Here is a 17,861-nt window from a genome sequence, read left to right on the forward strand (position 1 = left end):
CAACATGTAAAAAGTAGTTTTTGTAGTCAACTTGGGATCTTTACGGTGTGTGTATCCTGTTGGGCTGTCCGCCTTAGACCATCGCACAGAAAACCTTTACTTGAGATTGTCTCTGGCAAGCAGCGTAGGCAGAGCTCTGCCATGGGGGCAGGGGGGATTTCAAATTTTCAGAGTGTATTAGGTGCCAAGGTCTGTCTGTCTGTCTAACCCCTGCCACTCATGTGAGCACCTGGTCATGAAATTGTGCACCATTCTTCTTTTGTATAGAAGCCCCGAAAGTCAGCTGGCTCAGTCCAGAAAGCAAGTGGCCAAGAAAAGCACATCATTCCGTCCTGGCTCGGTGGGGTCTGGACACTCTTCGCCTGCTTCTCCTGTGCTGAGTGAAACTCCTCCCTTGGGAAAAACTGCAGTGAACCAGCAATATCGGTGAGCAAGCTCTAGTCTGGCCCACCCTTAACATGCCTGCCGCAGGATCCCGAGGCTTGGGCATACGCCAAAGGAGAACATGTGCTGTTCTCTTTCTACATTCCTCCCTCCTCCTGTTCCTTGAAGCTTTTTGCTCAGTGTAGCCACTTTCTCCCAAGGGAGGCACCACTATCTTGCGGTGTCATGTGCCAAATCCAGCTATGTTAGTGTTGCTTTCCTCCAGGGGAAGGGTCCCTAGTGGGTCTTACTTTCTGTCTCTCTCTCTCTCTCTCTCTCTCTCTCTCTCCAGTGGAAGCTATTCCAGTGGCCAGACCAGCAACACTGCCCTGCAGTCATTCCATGGCATGATGGACCGGGTGCCCAACGAGCCTTCCTACCGAGCTCCGATGGAGAAGCTCTTCTACTTGCCCCATGTTTGCAGCTACGCCTGCCTGTCACGGGTCCGCCCCATCCGAAGTGACCAGTACCGCAGTAAGAACCCCCTCCTGATCCCGCTTCTCTATGACTTCCGGCGCATGACCGCCCGCCGCCGCATTAACCGGAAGATGGGCTTCCACGTCATCTACAAGACGCCATGTGGGCTGTGCCTGCGCACCATGCAGGAGATTGAGCGCTACATCTTTGAGACGGACTGTGACTTCCTCTTCCTGGAGATGTTCTGCCTAGACCCCTACGTGCTGGTGGACCGCAAGTTCCAGCCCTACAAGCCCTTCTACTACATCGCAGACATCACCAAAGGCAAGGAGGATGTGCCGCTATCCTGCGTCAACGAGATCGACACTACCCCGCCTCCGCAGGTGGCTTATAGCAAGGAGCGCATCCCAGGGAAGGGGGTCTACATCAACACCAGCTGGGAGTTCCTCGTGGGCTGTGACTGCAAAGACGGCTGCAGAGACAAGTAGGTGACTCTCTGCACAGTTTGTCAAGTCTCTGGGCCAGGCATTCAGGAAAGTCTCTGCAAAGAGGCCTCTGTGCATCCTGGATGTTAACAGCTCTTGGCTCCTTCGCACATAGTACGTGGGCAGTGATAAAGAAGCCAGGGCTCCCCAGGGAGACCACTGTGTCCCCAGGTCTAGGGCACTTGGCTTGACTGTTGCAGCAGAGGGAATACTTTATTCCAGAAGTGTTTTGGGTGGTGGTGCTGTCGCTAGGTTGAGACTGTTACTGTTTTCAGTGGATTCCCAAGTGTTCCAGAATCCGTGTATTTACTCAGATTTTGTTTCCCCTGGTGTGGGTGCTGGTTAGGGTTAGTGGTGCCACTCTGAGGCCTCTAGAGTGCCCGTGCTACAGCCCACAATAGCATTTTGGTGGCACTAATTTCTTTTGCATGTACCCAAGTCTGATTATATCTGTGATCTTCTCCACACTGATTTCTCTGCCTTGGGATTCCACGTGGCTAGTATCCTGCACCCAGTGCTCCTCTGGGAAAGCAATCTTAAAAGTTGTTTAGATAAAAAGTTGGCTTTGCAGTTGCGGCTCAAGGCAGCTGTACACATGTAAGGGGACAGACTCTGTTGCAAGTCAATGTTTGATGGTAACTCACCATCGGAGCAAGCGAGAGGAGGCTCAAAGAGACAAAGTCCCAGATGTCCCTACTTCCTCATGTGCATGTAGCTCGAAAGGTGGGACTTCTCTAAAAGCTGTGCCTGATAAATATACATGCGGGTTTTGTGACTTTAGATCTAAATGTGCCTGTCATCAGCTGACCGTCCAAGCAACAGGCTGCACTCCCGGTGGGCAGATCAACCCCAATGCTGGCTACCAGCACAAGAGGCTGGAGGAATGCCTCCCAACAGGGTGAGTAGAGTGGTATTGTGCTTCCATTAAGCTGGGTTTCTGAGACCAGGGTGGTCAGTCGGCCAACATACTGGAGAGCTAGGTGCAGAGGTCGGAAACTCTGACAAGATGCTTCTGACCTTTATTGCTGTAGTCACAGCATGTCTCATAATCTTCCTGTAATTATTCTTGGCCAAAAAACGTTTTGGAGAAAGCAGGGGCCTTCTGGACCCAAGTATTCATGTATGATTTCATTCTACAGCTGTTCAGCTTTACTACATGGGGTGTCTCAGATTTGCTCCAGGGTGTCACTAGTAGTCACTCACCTCTTATGGCACATAACAAGCAGTTCTGTGACACCTTAGAGACAAATATAATGCGTTAGACCATGAGCTTTTATAGGTAAAACTGACTTCGTCGTACCCACTACATTCCATGATCTAAGAAATTTGTTAATCTCCAAGGTGCCATAGAACTGCTTGTTATTTGTGAGGCTACAGACAAACACGGTTACACCTCTGAGACTGATGGCAACTGATTTACTTTTGAACTGTTTTTTTTATCTGTAGCAAAAGCACCCTTCTTTCAGGGGCAGGGCTGTGTCTGGACTGTATCTATCTCTGCCCCTAATTGGGCAGATCCGGTGCTCTTCAGCTGTGGAAAACCGGTCTCATGGTTTTAAATCTCTTTCAGTAACCACTATTACCAGTGCTGTGTGCCCTCTAGAGCTGAAAGTTGGGATTTCATTTTCCCCACTTCCTGGAATACCACCAAGTAACACTGCAGGATTCAGATGCGAAGCAGGCCCAAGGGAGAGGGTGCACAATGGCTGTTTGGGCCCCAGCTCTGGTGAGGGGTTTTAAGAGGTGGATCTGGTCATTGAAGTGTGCTGGGATAACCATCGGCTTTCCCTTTCCCAGAGTCTACGAATGTAACAAGAGATGCCAATGCAACACAAACATGTGCACCAATCGCTTGGTACAACATGGACTCCAGGTCCGCCTCCAGCTATTCAAGACTCAGAACAAAGGCTGGGGAATCCGCTGCCTTGATGACATTGCCAAGGGCTCTTTTGTCTGCATTTATGCAGGTACAGCTGCCGCTCCTCACTGTTACTGAATATCTGTTGGGATGTCCTTTGACTGACTCTCTCTCTCTCTCTCACACACAGTGCATGAAACGTCTGCTCCTGTTAGACTACGCTGCTATTGCCAACAGTCACTCAGCTGCCCCTTTCTTAAACAAAACAAGAATTTACTTAAACTGACACAGTCATCAAGGGTTTATTTCTATGAATCTTAAGTCCCAAACAGAATTGTCACAGACCTTCTTGCATGCATGTTATGCTTTGTTTTCCCAACTCTTGTAAGGGTCCACTGCAATTTCAGCACTGCTTTCTCCTGTAAACAAGGCAATACAAAAGCCTCCCTAATTTGCAGTGAAGCACTTGTCAGGAGTGGAGGTTTCTCCTGCAGTGTTAATTCACAGCAACGTGGATACATATGCACCAGTTTCCTGTTTGTTTAAACAGTCTAGCACTTGGTTGCCCATAGTTGAGTGCTGAATGCTTTAGTTTCTTAACCTTTATTTTGTCTCAGCTCTTGATTCTTCTGTAAACTTGAGTTCTTGGCCTTCTTCACTGCATCTACATGGCAGCGCTCTTTCAAAATCGATGATTCAAAAATGGCTATTTTGAAGTGTTGTTTTGAAATAACACAACCATGCACAAAATGCATTTTGAAATAGTGCTCAGCTGTTTCAAAATACCATTTCTGGGTCCTTGGCGCTATTTCAAAATGATGCCATTGGAGCTCACTATGGCTTATTTCAAAAACAACACTATTCCATGTCTTAATAGCAATTTCAAAATGGGCGTTATTACTTGTGACATGAGGCATCAAAATAACGCACCCACTATATTGAATTTATTTCAAAATAACATGGGCTTCATTCAGACACTGCCAAAGTTACTTCGAAATAACAGCTGTTCTTTTGCGATAACTTGGCCTTGTAGGCACAGCACTAGAGTCCAGTCAGTAGACACTGGGTCATCAGTCTCCCTTTTTTCCCAAGCAAAGCATGAGCTATGCAGAGACCTTCTCTTCCAAGAGCTCCTAGCTGATTTGGGCTGCCGTGCAGCCATTAAAGCACAGAAGTTAAACATCAAAGGGCTCGGTTCTCTCTGCTGGCTCTACAGCTTAGTTTAGTGACCAGCTGAGGAACCTCAGCAGTGAGATTAGTTGGAAATGTTGCCTTAGGGCCTTCCTTCTCTGTGGGCTGGGCTCCCTAGCTGTATGGTGCATCCCATCATGCACCATGGGCTCACCTCTTGCTCAATTGCATTATGGGAGATATAGTTCCTCCAGGTATCCCTGTTTACAAAGGAGAATGGGGACATGAAGGTCCAGAACTACAACTCCCATGAGAGCAGATGGTGGCATTTCAATGTTTTCCCCGTTTTCAGGTTTCTTTTCAACAAAAAGTTGAATTTGTCCATGGGAACCAGGCTGTTTTTTTTCACTTAATCTGTCAAGCCCACCAACCAGTTTCCCATTGAAAAATAGTTTCAACTGAAAACTCTGCAGTGGTCTTAGTCAACTGAGCTGTTTGCTATACTTCCTGCTCTGTGCTCTGGAAGTAAGCCAGGCTCAGCTCTGGAGTACCAGGCTATTCAGCACCCCCAGCCCCCTTTCCATAACCCCAGGCCTAGCATGTGCTGTCTTTAGAGCCCAGCACCCCAGGCCTGTTTACTTCAGAATTCTCAAAGGGCTTAAAATGCCACTAAAGTTCGTGGCCTGCTTGTTTTCCAGGGAAAATCCTCACAGATGACTTTGCTGACAAAGAGGGGCTGGAGATGGGGGACGAGTACTTCGCCAATCTGGATCACATCGAGAGCGTAGAGAACTTCAAGGAGGGTTACGAGAGCGATGCCAAGTGCTCCTCTGACAGCAGTGGCGTGGACCTGAAGGATGAGGATGAAGAGAACACAGGCTCCGAGGAGCCAGAGGAGTCCAACGAGGACAGCTCTGATGACAACTTCTGCAAGGATGAGGATTTCAGCACCAGCTCGGTGTGGCGCAGCTACGCCACCCGCCGGCAGACCAGGGGCCAGAAGGAGAATGGCCTGTCTGAGACGGCCTCCAAGGACTCTGGCGTCACCAGGCAGATCAGCCATGATGAGGTTGCAGTGACCACCACCTGCAAGCCGCCCGTGTCTGAGGAGACCTCTAAAAACAAAGTGGCCTCATGGCTGAGCTCCAACAGTATGTCTGACAGCTTCCAGGACAATGACAGCACCTCCTCGTTCAAGGCGAGCGAGGCCAGCGAGGTCAGGGCTGGCAAAGTGGAAGTCCTGGGTGACAGAGAGAAGCCCTGCACTTCTGGGCTTGTGGGCAAGGAGGCCTTTGGCTTGGAGGGAGATGTGAAGATGCAGAGGAAGGAGGTAAGCAAATGGCTGTCCTGACAGTGGTGTAAATACACCCCAATCTCCCACCACTGCAGTGCAGAGAAGGGAAAGCCCGGACCAGGTGCTAAATTCTGCTGTGTAGCTGTAGCCTTCCTGGATCGCAATGTTACATTCAGCTAGATCAGGGGTCAGCAACCCCTGGCACAGGTGTCAAGAGTGGCACATGAGCAGATTTTCATCGGCATGTGAGGCAGGAGCTCAGCCCCTTCTTCCCCCATGCAGCTGGGAGCTTGCTCAGAACCAGGCTGTCTGTGAGTTAACAATGCTACTAACCACCAAAAGCTCAGTATCTGTCTTTATTAATAAAGCTGTTGCACGCAGGACTATTAAAGACTTTAGAAAGTATCCCCAGTGCTCAGACTGTACACAGAGGTCGAAAAGTCAGATTTCAGCCCTCTGCCTTAGAAAGGTTGCTGGCCCCTGAGCTAAGCTATCCTGCCAGGTTGAACCTCCCTCATCCAGCAGCCTTGGGACCTGACTGGTGCTGAAATAAGAGAATTTGCTGGATCACTGGAGGTCATTATTGTGTAGCACATTACCAACACTTCCACTGCTTACTGGGCTCTGAGAAGACATTTAGGGGTAAATTACAGCTAAATAATTGCACAGAACACTGAGAGCCAGGACTGGTGGCTGGAAACAAACTTTATGGGACCCTGGGGAGCTTTGCCACACGCATGATAAATGGCCATCCACCTAACTGAAATCATGCTGGATTAAGTATGTTGCCAGATGAGCCAGTTCTGGATTAGAGGGATTCAATTTGTAGTTTGTAGCACCACCACCTTGGTCTCTGTGAGGGATAGAAGGAAAAATGAGGCCCAGAGAGAGCAAGTAACCTGCCCAGGGCCAAAGATATAGGCCGTGACTGAGCCCGGAATAGAGGCCAAAGCTTCAGTCCCAGGCCTGTGTCCTGCTGCTAGATCAGTCTTCCTACCCTCACATATACATTAAATTCCTTGGGGACTTTCCTTGGAGGGACTTCAGCAGAAGGGTCAAAAGGCCTAAGTACTAATGGGTGTAATACCTAATTACTTGGCTAAGCAGCAGCTAACAGGAATGTAGCTGTCTAAGAAGTGGAAGAGTTGAAGGATTGGACTGATCCAAGAACAATTACTGGAAGGAATGCAATGATCCTAAGAGGGGGACAGATTAGGAGAGGACAAGGAAGGAGGTGTGTGGGATTGTGGAGTCGTCTCCCTTGGGAAGTGGAAGTACCATATCCTAAAATACTTAATCCCCCGAGGGTGGATTTAAGGCCCAAACCTGTGCCGAGTGGGGTGAGTGGACTTTGGAATTGAGACGGGAAAACTAACCCACTCTGGAGTCTGTGAACAAGGTATACCCAGCGGTAACCAGCCTCCATAAGAGCCTGTCTGCAGCGCCTGGGTCTTACGGCTAGTGGGTCACAGTACTTTATGGCACAGATACTAGATACATGTTCACAGAAAGCTTCAAAGGTGCCTGCCGAAGCAGTTTTAATTCTTACTTTTTTCACTTTGTAGGAAGCTGAAGAGCCAAACAAGCTTCCGCTGTAAGTGTTGAAATATTTGAATTTGAGTGAAACATTGCAGCGTGTCAGTGCTCTGTAGGGACCTTCGTTGCCTTTACCATGGGAGTGAAGGGGAGGGGAACTCCCAGCCCACAGGTTCTCTGGATCTGGACTCCACTTCCCAGCATCTTGCCCACAACAGGGTTGGAGTGCAGAGCCCCAAGCCTTGTGGCCTGGATCCAGACCGCTGGCTTTGCTGGAGAGCGGGAAGTGGCTGTAGGCTGTGCTGCCCCTTGCCCTGTTCCCCCACCCCGTCCAGGGGAAGGGGTGGGGGAGCAGCCATGGTTTGGAGTCTTTATACCACTGCTCTGATTGGCCAGAATTCCAGCCAATCGCAGCAGTGGAGGGTGGTGCCTGCATGTGGAGGGAAGGGGAGCAGAGCCATGTGTATCCATGCATGAGCAGGTAAGCTAGACCCCTTGGTCCCTCCTGTGTTCCATTCCCATCCAGACCCCTCCCCACACCCACTCCCTCTCAGACCCCCCACCCCATCCCTCCTGAACCCCACTCTAGCCCAGATCACTCCTGAACTCTCCTGAACCCAGCTCCCCCAATTCCCAGCCAGCTCCTTCACCCTTCTTTCTGCCCAGACCCCATAAGCCCTGGCCCCCTGCCAGTTGGGGACCACATCAGTGAGGGGTTTGTGTGGTGCCCCCGACTCACTTGTCTATGGGTCAGTGGCCCCAATCCACAAAAAGTTCCTCATCCCTGCTGTAGTGAGTAGATGCCTCCCAAGTAATCAAGCCAGGCTCTGCACAGCCAGTGAGGGACATCCATGGCAGCTGATTGCTCTGCAGAGTCCAGTACAAATGTGAGGGAGACCAGCTACGTGCCAAGGGAAGGGGCTGAGAAAGCTGCTGTGTTACTCTGGAGGCTGGTGAAGCCTTTGCACATTAGGCCGTGGAATTGGACTGTCTGGATTAGCAAGTGACGGTCGGTCGGGAAGGTGGGGGGTCTCTTGTCTTCTCCAGCAGTCAGAAGTTCTCGATATCCCCAGGGCAGCTTGGAGAGATGGCCAAGACGTGGCTGGGGTGACCTGTTTTTTGTTCTTGGCCCCCAGGGCAGCTGAGCCAGGCAAGGTGTACGGGTATAATCCAAGCCCCATGAAACTCGAGGGGATCCGGAGGCCTCAAAGCAAGACGACCATTCACCAGAGCAGAAGGCTGTTGGCTCCTGCCCAGCAAGCAGCTGATGTGAGAATTGTGCTTTGGGGCTTGTGGAGCTTTGCTGACGGGGCTGGGCCTTTGGGTTTTTTCCTTTTGGCATTGCAAACTGCAGGTGTGTGTGAGGCCTTCTTTAAACTCCAGCCTGATAAAGAGCCACCCCCAGCCCAGTGAATTGCAGTAGCTCGTTCCTCGGGGTTACAGCATCCCAGGGTTTGCTTTGAATTGTAGGCTCTGGCTCACTAGGGGAAAGCAGCTGTAATGACGCAGATAGACCTGGTCAAAATGGGGTGAGAGACGTCGCTGTAGGGGCTCTTACAGTCATAGGGTTCAGATGGTTGCCAGAATTAGTGTTACAGACTTACGCCCTGGGCTCAGTCACAGGGACTGTAGGTTTCCTTCCACCTTCCCCCTAGGTCACTGAGCATCTGTTAGGATCAGATAGACCTATCCCATATGGCTGATCTTTTGTAATTCCAGTGAGAATGGATTGGTATGGAGGGGTCTTTGGTTCTTCCTGCCTCTATTTCCTATTGCAAAACATCATTTGCTCCAGGCTGCGCTGTGATCCTTTGGTGCGCGTGCGTGCGCGTGCACCGATTTTGGGGTTTAGCTTCTGAAACAAAATACTTCCTGCATTGTTGACTTCTAATTGGAGACCATAAAACAGGCAGCTAGCCAAATCAGCCCTTGTGGCTATTGTACAAGTGGACTAAAATGAAGTTCTGACCGTTAGTGGCTGTTTCAGCCAGCAGGTTCAGGGGTGTTATCTCCCCAGGTTCTGGTCAGTTTTCCCCTTGGAGTTTCTAACCCTCAGAATTCCTCCTGCAGGTTCATCCTGAACCTTTTTGTTTTCCCATCCTGCTTTGGACAGGTGGCTCTTATGCACCACTGCAGAAAGAGCAGCACATTTCAGTGGCTAAAATCCTTCCTGTCCACATAATCTTCAAACCAAAGAGTGCTATAGAAATATTTCTGATGTCATTAGGCCTGTGTATTAGGGTTGCTGGCTTCTGGTCCTTCCTCCTCCTGGTGTATTTAAAATGACGTCCCAAGGGTATCGTAAGTGTTAATGAATAACTGTGAAAAGGTTCCTGAGAGAGAGAGAATATTTAATCTCAGCTCCTTGGAGAAAAGGAAGTGTCAGACTCCTGGAGGCGTTAGCAGCATTCCGGAGAAGTTAAAAAGAAGCTTTTGGCCAGCATTGCAATGCCTGAGCTGCTCTTCCACATTTACAGGATGTGCTGACATTGTCAAGTAGCACAGACAGCGAGGGGGAGAACGGGCAGCCGGCAGCAGGACAAGCGCAGGGCAATGCCAACGACAGTGATGACATCCAGACCATTTCCTCTGGCTCCGAGGAAGAGGACATGGACGATAAAAAGAATTCCTCTTCTGGCCTAGGTAGGGGCAGCTGGTGAGGGAGTAGTGGGACTAAACAGGGAGCTCCCTACAGAGGGCAGAGGCAGGAGAACAAAGTTGGTAACATGATGAATGTGTCTGATCCTCGGGCACAATAGGTGCAGCTACATCTTACAAATGCTGATCCCCGTGCACCTGACTCTCGCCTAAATTCTAAGGGAGAGACTGAGCTCTGAAGTGTCTCAAAAGTGACTCAAAGTGGGCAGCTAAAACGAGACTTTTTTTTTAAAGGGACCTGACTTCAATGCTGGTTGCTTGGCCCTTCTTAGGGTATCTCACAGCAAACACCCAGATGAACTAGTAGACATTGACCTTTTAAGCCTGAGATTCTGAAGAAGAGTGATTGCCAGTCAGGGCACAGAAAACATTCAGTGAGGGGATGGGGGTAGGACTCTTGGGTCCCTGCTGCAGAGAGGAGTCAGGATTTTGTCCCAGCTCTAGAAGCTGAGTCCTGAGTGGTTTGTGAGCCTTGGAGGAAACACGACTATTTCTTAGCCAGCCACATTGATTGAGTTAAATGGATTTCAGCTCACCAACTGCCTGCTGTTGTTTTTGAAGTCAGAGCAATATCGCTGTCTTAGACCCTTTAAGGCAGCATGCAGAAAGCACACAGTGAGAATGTCTGTCTATTTTGGCAGGACCAGTTAAAAGGCAAGTGGCTGTGAAATCCACCCGGGGCTTTGCCCTCAAGTCAACTCACGGGATCGCCATAAAATCGACCAATATGGCCTCAGCCGAGAAGGGGGAGAACATGCTGGTGCGCAAAAACACTCGCCAGTTCTACGATGGCGAAGAGTCCTGCTACATCATTGATGCCAAACTCGAAGGCAACCTCGGCCGATACTTGAACGTGAGTTTCCTGTTCCTATGCGCTCTCCCAGGCAGGGCTGCAAAGGGTGAGTGCTGTGTATCCTCTAGGGGCTTCGGCAGGGTTTGATCGTGAGCAAACCATACCCAGGAGTCCCCCTTCTCTTAGGTACGGGCCTACAGATTGGGCAAGGGGCGCAGAGAGCGGGGGACAGAGGATGCAATGGCCCCAAGGCCTGGCCCTTAAAGGGCCTGTGGCTTCTGGCTGCCTCCACTATTGCACAAGCAACCGGGGCCAGAACCCCAGGCAGTGCATTCCAGGAGATCCCACCTTTTGCCCCTGAGGCCTGGCAGTTTGTTGAGCCCTGGCTTTAGGTATCCTTGCCCAAATCTAGCGTCCAAGGCACATGCTGTACTGTGCATTTCAGCCCTGCCGTGGCTGGTGCCATTTGGTGGGGACTGGCCACTGTGGGGTCTGGTGGCTGGAAAGTCAACACCCTTCCACTAGGACGTGAATTGAGGTCGCGCTCTCTCTCTCTCTCCAGATCCACTGCTGAGCTGTCCTAGGGCAGGCAGCTGGACTTGAATTCTCTGGCCCCCTCCAGCCATTCGCAGGCCAACATCATCAACCTGCAATTTGTCTGCTTGAGGCTGGTGTATCTGTTTGACTCTAGATGAGCTTAGCAAGGGGGAGAAACCAGTCAAAGCAGCTCCAGAACAGAGCACATTCCCTCTTGCCGTTAGAGCGAGATGGGGGTGGAAATGGAGGTTTTGAGGACATAGGCTCAGTGTGCTGCTGTGAAATTCACCTGGTACAAAAACAGGATCTTTATATCTTGCAAGGCAGAAGCTGTTCCTTGGAGTAAACGTCACTGTGTGATAAACACACACCTTGGGGCTCACTCCATGTCGTACGTGTTTTCAGTGGATTTCAGTCTGATTCAGGGGCTGAATATCCCTGTTTAAAAACCCTGCCTGCCACAAGTGCCTGGTCATAAACTGGTTTCTCTCGTCCCTTCACAGCATAGCTGCAGCCCCAACCTGTTTGTGCAGAACGTCTTTGTGGACACTCACGATCTCCGTTTCCCTTGGGTTGCCTTCTTCGCGAGCAAGTAAGTGAGCGGACGCCACCTGCGCAGAGGAGGGCTGCGCTTGTTGCTTTTTTTTGTTCCTGATGCTCCACGCGGTTTAAAACTTCCCCGGGCAGCAAGTCCCCTTCAGAAGTTTTACCAGGGGCTTCTGCTCTGTGGCTGCTAACATGGTCTGCTGACCAGAGCTGGGGTTGGGAAGTCAGAGCTTCTGGCTTCTCTGAACCCCATTGTTGGCTTGTTGTGGCCAAGACTTTCAAGGCCACACGATGCCGTTTAGGCCAGTCAGAGCAGAGCCCCAGCGGCTGTTTGGTGCCCTTGGAAAGGGGCGTCCCGCTAATTAACAGTGATACTGCTGCTCTCCCAGGCTGTGCAGCTTCACCTTGAGTACTTACGGCCTCCACTTGTCACACATGAGCACCTCAGGTGCCAGGATGGGGGCTATTACGCCCTTGATGCACATGAGGCCTGAAGTATGGTCTGTCTGTGGCAAGACAAGGAATTAAATCCTGGTCTCTTGAGTCACAAGCTAAGGCTCTAACTGCTAAACTGTTCTGCCTCTGAATCCTGTAACAAAACATATTTGAGCAACCTTCACTTTCTGCAGTTTTCCTGAAAAGCTGCAGTGATGGCAGTAGCAGAGAAACCTGTTCAGCTCACAGCTTCTGTTGGGCAGGCTGCTGCTGTGAAATGCTCCTCTTCCCTCAAGGCTGGGGGCAGGGCTGAGGCCTGGCTCTCACATGTGAGCTTTGCTGGCTGCAATGCACACACTCAACTCTCCTGGCAGCACAGCCAGCAACTGCATTCCCTCTGCTAGTGCAGTAACACAGCTGCTTCCCTCCCTTTACAGGAGGATACGAGCTGGCACTGAGCTGACCTGGGATTATAACTACGAGGTGGGCAGCGTGGAGGGCAAAGAGCTCCTGTGCTGCTGTGGAGCTATTGAATGCCGAGGCCGGCTGCTGTAACCCTGCTCTGGGAGAACACAGGCTGCTGGCCCTGGATCCCCCAGGGTGCCGATTGTTCTGAGCCAGGAAGAGGTTGATTCTCAACCACAGGCCTTTTTGGACCACCCCGCTCCTGCACAACCCCTTGTCTGGGAGGGTGAAGTACTGTGTTTCAGTTTGAGCTGTTTTTAACTACACCCTGTTTGTAAATGTAGCTGTTACAAAGCTGGTTCTGGTGGCTTAGTGCTACCCCATTCACTTGAAAATAGGCCTGAGGGTACAAGGACCACAACACTATCAGGCTAAGACATGGAGGAGCTTGGCTGCACAGGAAGGACTGAGTGCCAGCCATCTTCCAACATGCTGTGGTCTGCTTTCACTGTGACTTGAGGAGCAGACATTCACCAAGCCACAAGAGACTTAAGACCCCTGACATGATGACAGCCCCATTTGAGCATGAAACGCACTAGGCAGCAGTACTTAAGGATTCCGTACTTTGGCATTTGAGAGCCAACTTCTGTTGCACAGTCAGGAGCAGTATATTCTCAAGTCCATCAGATTAGCAGCATTGGTAACTAGTGAAGCATTTCAGAGGCCAGTGGTAGAACTTCCCATGGGGCAGCCTCAGTGGCATATTGCAGAATACACGGGTGAGGCTCTGTGGGAATGGACCAATGTTGGATTTAGCTCAGATGACAGTGTAATAATAAAAAAAAAAAAAAAAAAAAAAAAAAAAACTGACTTGTCATGAAAACCAGGCTGCTGTTGAAAGCAATGTGTGCTTTTTTTCTTAAGCAAACCAACCACAAATAAATGCTGCCACCCTGAAGTGGATTGTGGCTTGCTCTTGGGAAGGCCCAGTTCTAAAGCTGTTCCTTGAAGTGATGCTATTTATTGGCTCAGGTAGTGGGTGAACTCTTCAGGAAGCTGAGCCAGGCTGGCTTTTGCACAAGTGGTTAGACAGTTCCTTGAAGTGACCTGGCTTACTAGAAATGGGTCCAGCTTTGCTGTGAATACAGAAAGGAAGGTCACAGAGGGGTACGTGCATTAATCTGTAAGAGTGGACAAGGCCTAACAGATTTACTTGAGCATCAGCTTTTTTTGGGTAAAAGCTACTTTGTCAGATGCAGCTAAGTGGCTTTTACCCACAAATAGTGATGCCCAAATAAATCTTAACTTTTAAAGTGTGATAGGACTCCTCATTTTTGCAGAATGAAAATTCAATAAAAGTGTGTCTGATCTAAACTTCTTTTCCTGCCCCTCACTAGTGTTATTTCTGTGGGTTTGAGCTTCCTAAGTCTGTACAGCAGGTAAATGAAAGTCAAGGCATGGGATTTTGTGTAGGAACCAATAAAGCATTCCCAAGAGCTATTACTTAGGACAGTCTAAACTTCTATACAGCTGTTCCCAGAAGGGAAGAGAATGATTGTGTAACTGGACAAGGAAGGGAAGTGCCGACCTCTGACTCTTCAAAACAAGTGTGTAACTCCACTAATTCCCTAAAACCTAAATACTCTGCCAAGGAACTGCTACCTTTTGTAGTAGCCATGTTGGTTCCAGGGTAGGGTATTTAGTGTGTCTGAGGATATTTTATGGAACCAACTTTTGTCACCCTGCCTGGAGCTACAGCTAGAAGTGGCAGTTTTAGTGCCTTCCTAAAATACCTTCCAAATTGTAGAGACAGAGCCTGAAGTGGTGAAGTCTAGTCACTTTCACAGAAGGTGGGTGCAGGAGGGGCCAGGCTCCAGCTGTGCTGCAGCTGGAAGGAGGAGGCCTGGCCCCTCCAGCACGCTTAGCAGCTGGGCAAACATGCAAACACTTCTTGTCTGTTTTGACCTGCTCATTAGGTTTCTCAGAGTCATTCTAAGCCTTCCAGACCAAAGGGTTCCAGCAGCAGGTGAGCACACACTCTGCCTCCTTTGAGCTAACCTGGGGGCTGCTCCCAAAACAGGTGACAGCTAAGTGTTGCTCCATGCCTTACCTGTTTTGCTTTAGTTGTAGGTACTGTAGTCTGCCGCTAGGCAGCCAGAGAGAGGGGTGGGGGATTTCCTTGGTAAAGGGTTGGAAGCATGTTGGCCCTAGGCTGTTTGCCAGCAGCTGGGAAGTGGTCACAGGGAATGGATCACTTGTTGGGTCCCTGTTCATTCCCTGTAGGTCAGCTGTCATTAGCCCCTGTTGCCTGAGTTCAGGACAGTTGGTCTGACCCAATACCATGTCTGCGAGAGGTGATGCTGAGCAATTAAAAAAAAAGCCCCCCACACATCTGTGGAGGCTCCCTCTGAGTTAGTAGGCATGATCCCCTTTCCTGCTCCAGGGAAACTGAGCCAAGAACTCCCAAGAGGAATGCCACCCCTGCTAATGGGGGAAGGAGACAGGTTTGCTTTTGAAGTTTTACAGTAGTTACCTTGCCTAGGCCAGCTGAAAGCTCCTCCAGTCAATGTCTGCCATCCAGCCAGTGCGGTGAACTGCTCTGCAATACAAGTGCTATTAATAGCACCATCAAATTGCAGTTCCTTCTCCTCAAGCTGCTTGTAGGAACAGCTGCCAGGAGCTAGAGTAATGCTTCAACTGTAACCTCAGAGGGCTGCAGAGGTCACTTTTCTTGGACAAGGGAGGCTAATTTTGGTAAAAAGTGGGACGAGATCCACAACAGAGCTGGGCAATAACTGGGGGGGTACAAATCCCAGGTTTTGGTTCATGGCCAAGGGGGTGTGGGATGGAGGTTGGATGCAGAAGGGAGCTTGGGACTAGGGAGTGGGGTCAAAGGAGGTGGCAGGGTAGCCAAGTGTAGGACATAATCCTGGCAGGGAAGAGGGCATAGTGTTAGAGGCAGGCTTCCTGGGCCTCCCCCAGCAAAACCTCAGCTGCGATGACTACAAACCAGCCACTGAGAGCTGCAAAATTCTGCTATGCTTCTCCAGCTCCCACTGGGCAGTTTGCTAGGGGCAGGCTGGATCCAATCCTACAGGCCTTTTCTTGCCCACCCTACCTGCCCAGGCTCTTAAAGGCCAGACTTTCAGATGCTCCCCACAATGATCAGTGGGTCACACTTGTGGTGCCAGTGGACTGAGCTCACTGGAAAATTTAACTGCTTTTTGTGATGCCTTTAAAAATGGGGGCTCATCCGTTTTTGCCTTGGGAGGCTGATAGCGTCCACATTACCACCACAAGAGGATGCTCCTGGAAAACCACACCTGCTCAAGTCTTGCAAGACTAAACAGAACTGCAAAAAAGCTGTTACATACATTTCACACTGAACCAGACCCCTCCCCTGGGCTGGAGGGACACAGGGTGAGACACCAGCAGGCCTGTTTTTACCGAAGTTTTAGTTTTATTTAACTTTTTATAAATTTTAACTTTTAAAAAACATTTTGGTCTGAAGTTAGGTTAATGGTCCTTGTCTCCAGCCCCTCTGGCTAACCTGGAAAGTTTACTGCCTTCAGCATTTCAGCCCCCACTGAATGGTTTTACAGGAAAGATGCTGGGGGCCAGTTCCTTTTTGTACTTAGTCCTAAGCTTTAAAAAATAAATAGAAAATAACTTTCTAATTTGTCCATTTAGAAGCTGGGAGGAGGGGAAAACGTCTACCAGGGTGACAAGACTGGACTAGATCATTAAGGGTGATCAGAACCCACTTTTGCAGAGCAAAGAAGTGGGATGTATTAAATCACCACTGAAATAGGTACTAGGTAGTGTTTAAGATGCCCCACTTCCTTCCAGTAATATTCAATAGTGTTGTCTAATAAATCAGCTATTAATACCCAGACTATTTCATCTGGCCTCTCTCCCCCACCCCCCACTTCATCGTAAGTCACCCAATCCCTCAGGTGTGCCATTGTGGAGAGCTGTAAACAGAGCACTGTCTGCTCTCCCTTCATGCACCCCAGAGCAAGTCAGGGAGCAAAGGGTATGCTGGGAAGCCAACGGCCAAGGCTCTGACCATTGTTCACTAGCTGGGGCAAGTGGCAAAGTCGAAAGGAGGGGGGGGGGGGGGGGACCAGGGCCGCCTTTCAAAACTAGACCCACTTCACAGGCAGAGCTTGTAATCATCTCAGTCCCTGACCTCCTACCCTCTGCTGATGGCTCCCAGAAGGGCCTGAACAGGCTTAGAATAGCTAAGGGGCAGAGCTGAAACTGACAGGATGGTCTCCGGTTTGCCTAGGGTCTGATGTCATGGCTCCATGCCCCCTCTGCCGCTAAAGAGGGCCTGCAGTCATTTCAAAAAGAACGAGTGAATCTTTGCAACTTGATCCAAGCGCTCAGAGGACATTAAGGAGACAACAGAGTTCTGCTTTGTGCGCCTTATTTCCACCAGCAACAGAGCTACGGAAACACCAAAAAAAGAGCAACTAGAGAGGCACTGAAGCCTTGCCTCAAACAGACTGGAAAGGAACTGGCACCAGCTCTCTGCGTGTGTAAGAAACAGAACAAAACCAGCGAGTATTCTGCCACCTCTCCCTCATGCAGCAATCTGGCTGTGAGCACAAGAGCCTTCCACTGAGCTAGACTTCGGGGATAGGGCCCGATGTTCTTGGGGAAGGGAAGCCTTCCACCCGAGTTGGATGGTGAGAATAGAGACAGGACACTACTAACGGGTGGTGGCACAAAAAACTCCCCCCCTCCCCCCAAAGTTGGCACATTTCCACCTGCAGTGACAGAAAACGCCTGGAATTACGCTTTCCCAGCACCTGTAAGTTTTGTGCTGGCACTGCAGGATCCATTCCTTTAGCCTCCCCCTAGACGGGTCAGCTATTCCCACGAGCCCAGTTCTGAGGAGAGAAGAGGGGGAGTAATTCCTTAGAGGAAACAGGAGGGAGACCCTTGGACTGTAGCTGGTGGCACAGTGGCGCTGACGTTCAACATTTTGGCCTCAGCTCACGCCTGTGGTGGTGGGGCCGGGCAGCGAGCTGGCGACACATCCACCAGCACCTGGAATCAATCGGTTTTCCGGTGGTTGTTGTTTAGGACGGGGTGCCCATTGGAGAGGGGCCCGTTCTTCATCACTTCCTCTTCCTCCTCCGTGTTGTCCGTCTCATCGCGATCGCTCCTCTCGTCTTCCACAACCTGGTAGGGTTGACAAGCAAGGAACTTCACGAATTGCACTAAAGCGGGGAGTAGGCAAGAGCTGGGTGGGACTGGGTCTCAGGCTGCTGCTGAAATCACCCAGGCCAGGTCCTTGCCAGTGTTTAGAAGCCTAATTCCCATGGCAAATCA

At 50.2% G+C, this 17,861-nt stretch overlaps 2 protein-coding genes across 7 annotated transcripts in view; one reads left to right on the forward strand and one right to left on the reverse strand.

Moving 5' to 3' along the window:
• Positions 1-13,906, forward strand: part of SETDB1 (SET domain bifurcated histone lysine methyltransferase 1) — a 26,820-nt gene extending 12,914 nt beyond the window's left edge. For all 4 annotated transcript variants that reach the window (XM_074981363.1, XM_074981359.1, XM_074981361.1 and 1 more), the window contains exons 12-22: positions 268-426; positions 716-1,324; positions 2,107-2,223; positions 3,123-3,292; positions 5,013-5,644; positions 7,174-7,202; positions 8,281-8,413; positions 9,622-9,787; positions 10,444-10,655; positions 11,636-11,724; positions 12,551-13,906. In XM_074981363.1, coding sequence (XP_074837464.1) covers positions 268-426; positions 716-1,324; positions 2,107-2,223; positions 3,123-3,292; positions 5,013-5,644; positions 7,174-7,202; positions 8,281-8,413; positions 9,622-9,787; positions 10,444-10,655; positions 11,636-11,724; positions 12,551-12,668 — 2,434 coding nt within the window. In that variant the 3' untranslated portion in view covers positions 12,669-13,906. The remainder of the gene's footprint in view (positions 1-267; positions 427-715; positions 1,325-2,106; positions 2,224-3,122; positions 3,293-5,012; positions 5,645-7,173; positions 7,203-8,280; positions 8,414-9,621; positions 9,788-10,443; positions 10,656-11,635; positions 11,725-12,550) is intronic.
• The window catches only part of CERS2 (ceramide synthase 2), a 49,430-nt gene continuing 44,898 nt past the window's right edge, over positions 13,330-17,861 (reverse strand). For all 3 annotated transcript variants that reach the window (XM_074981364.1, XM_074981365.1, XM_074981366.1), the window contains exon 11: positions 13,330-17,711. In XM_074981364.1, the coding sequence (XP_074837465.1) occupies positions 17,583-17,711 (129 nt within the window). In that variant the 3' untranslated portion in view covers positions 13,330-17,582. The remainder of the gene's footprint in view (positions 17,712-17,861) is intronic.

The sequence above is a fragment of the Carettochelys insculpta genome, chromosome 30 (genome assembly GCF_033958435.1).
Source record: "Carettochelys insculpta isolate YL-2023 chromosome 30, ASM3395843v1, whole genome shotgun sequence".
NCBI classification, from domain to species: domain Eukaryota; kingdom Metazoa; phylum Chordata; order Testudines; family Carettochelyidae; genus Carettochelys; species Carettochelys insculpta.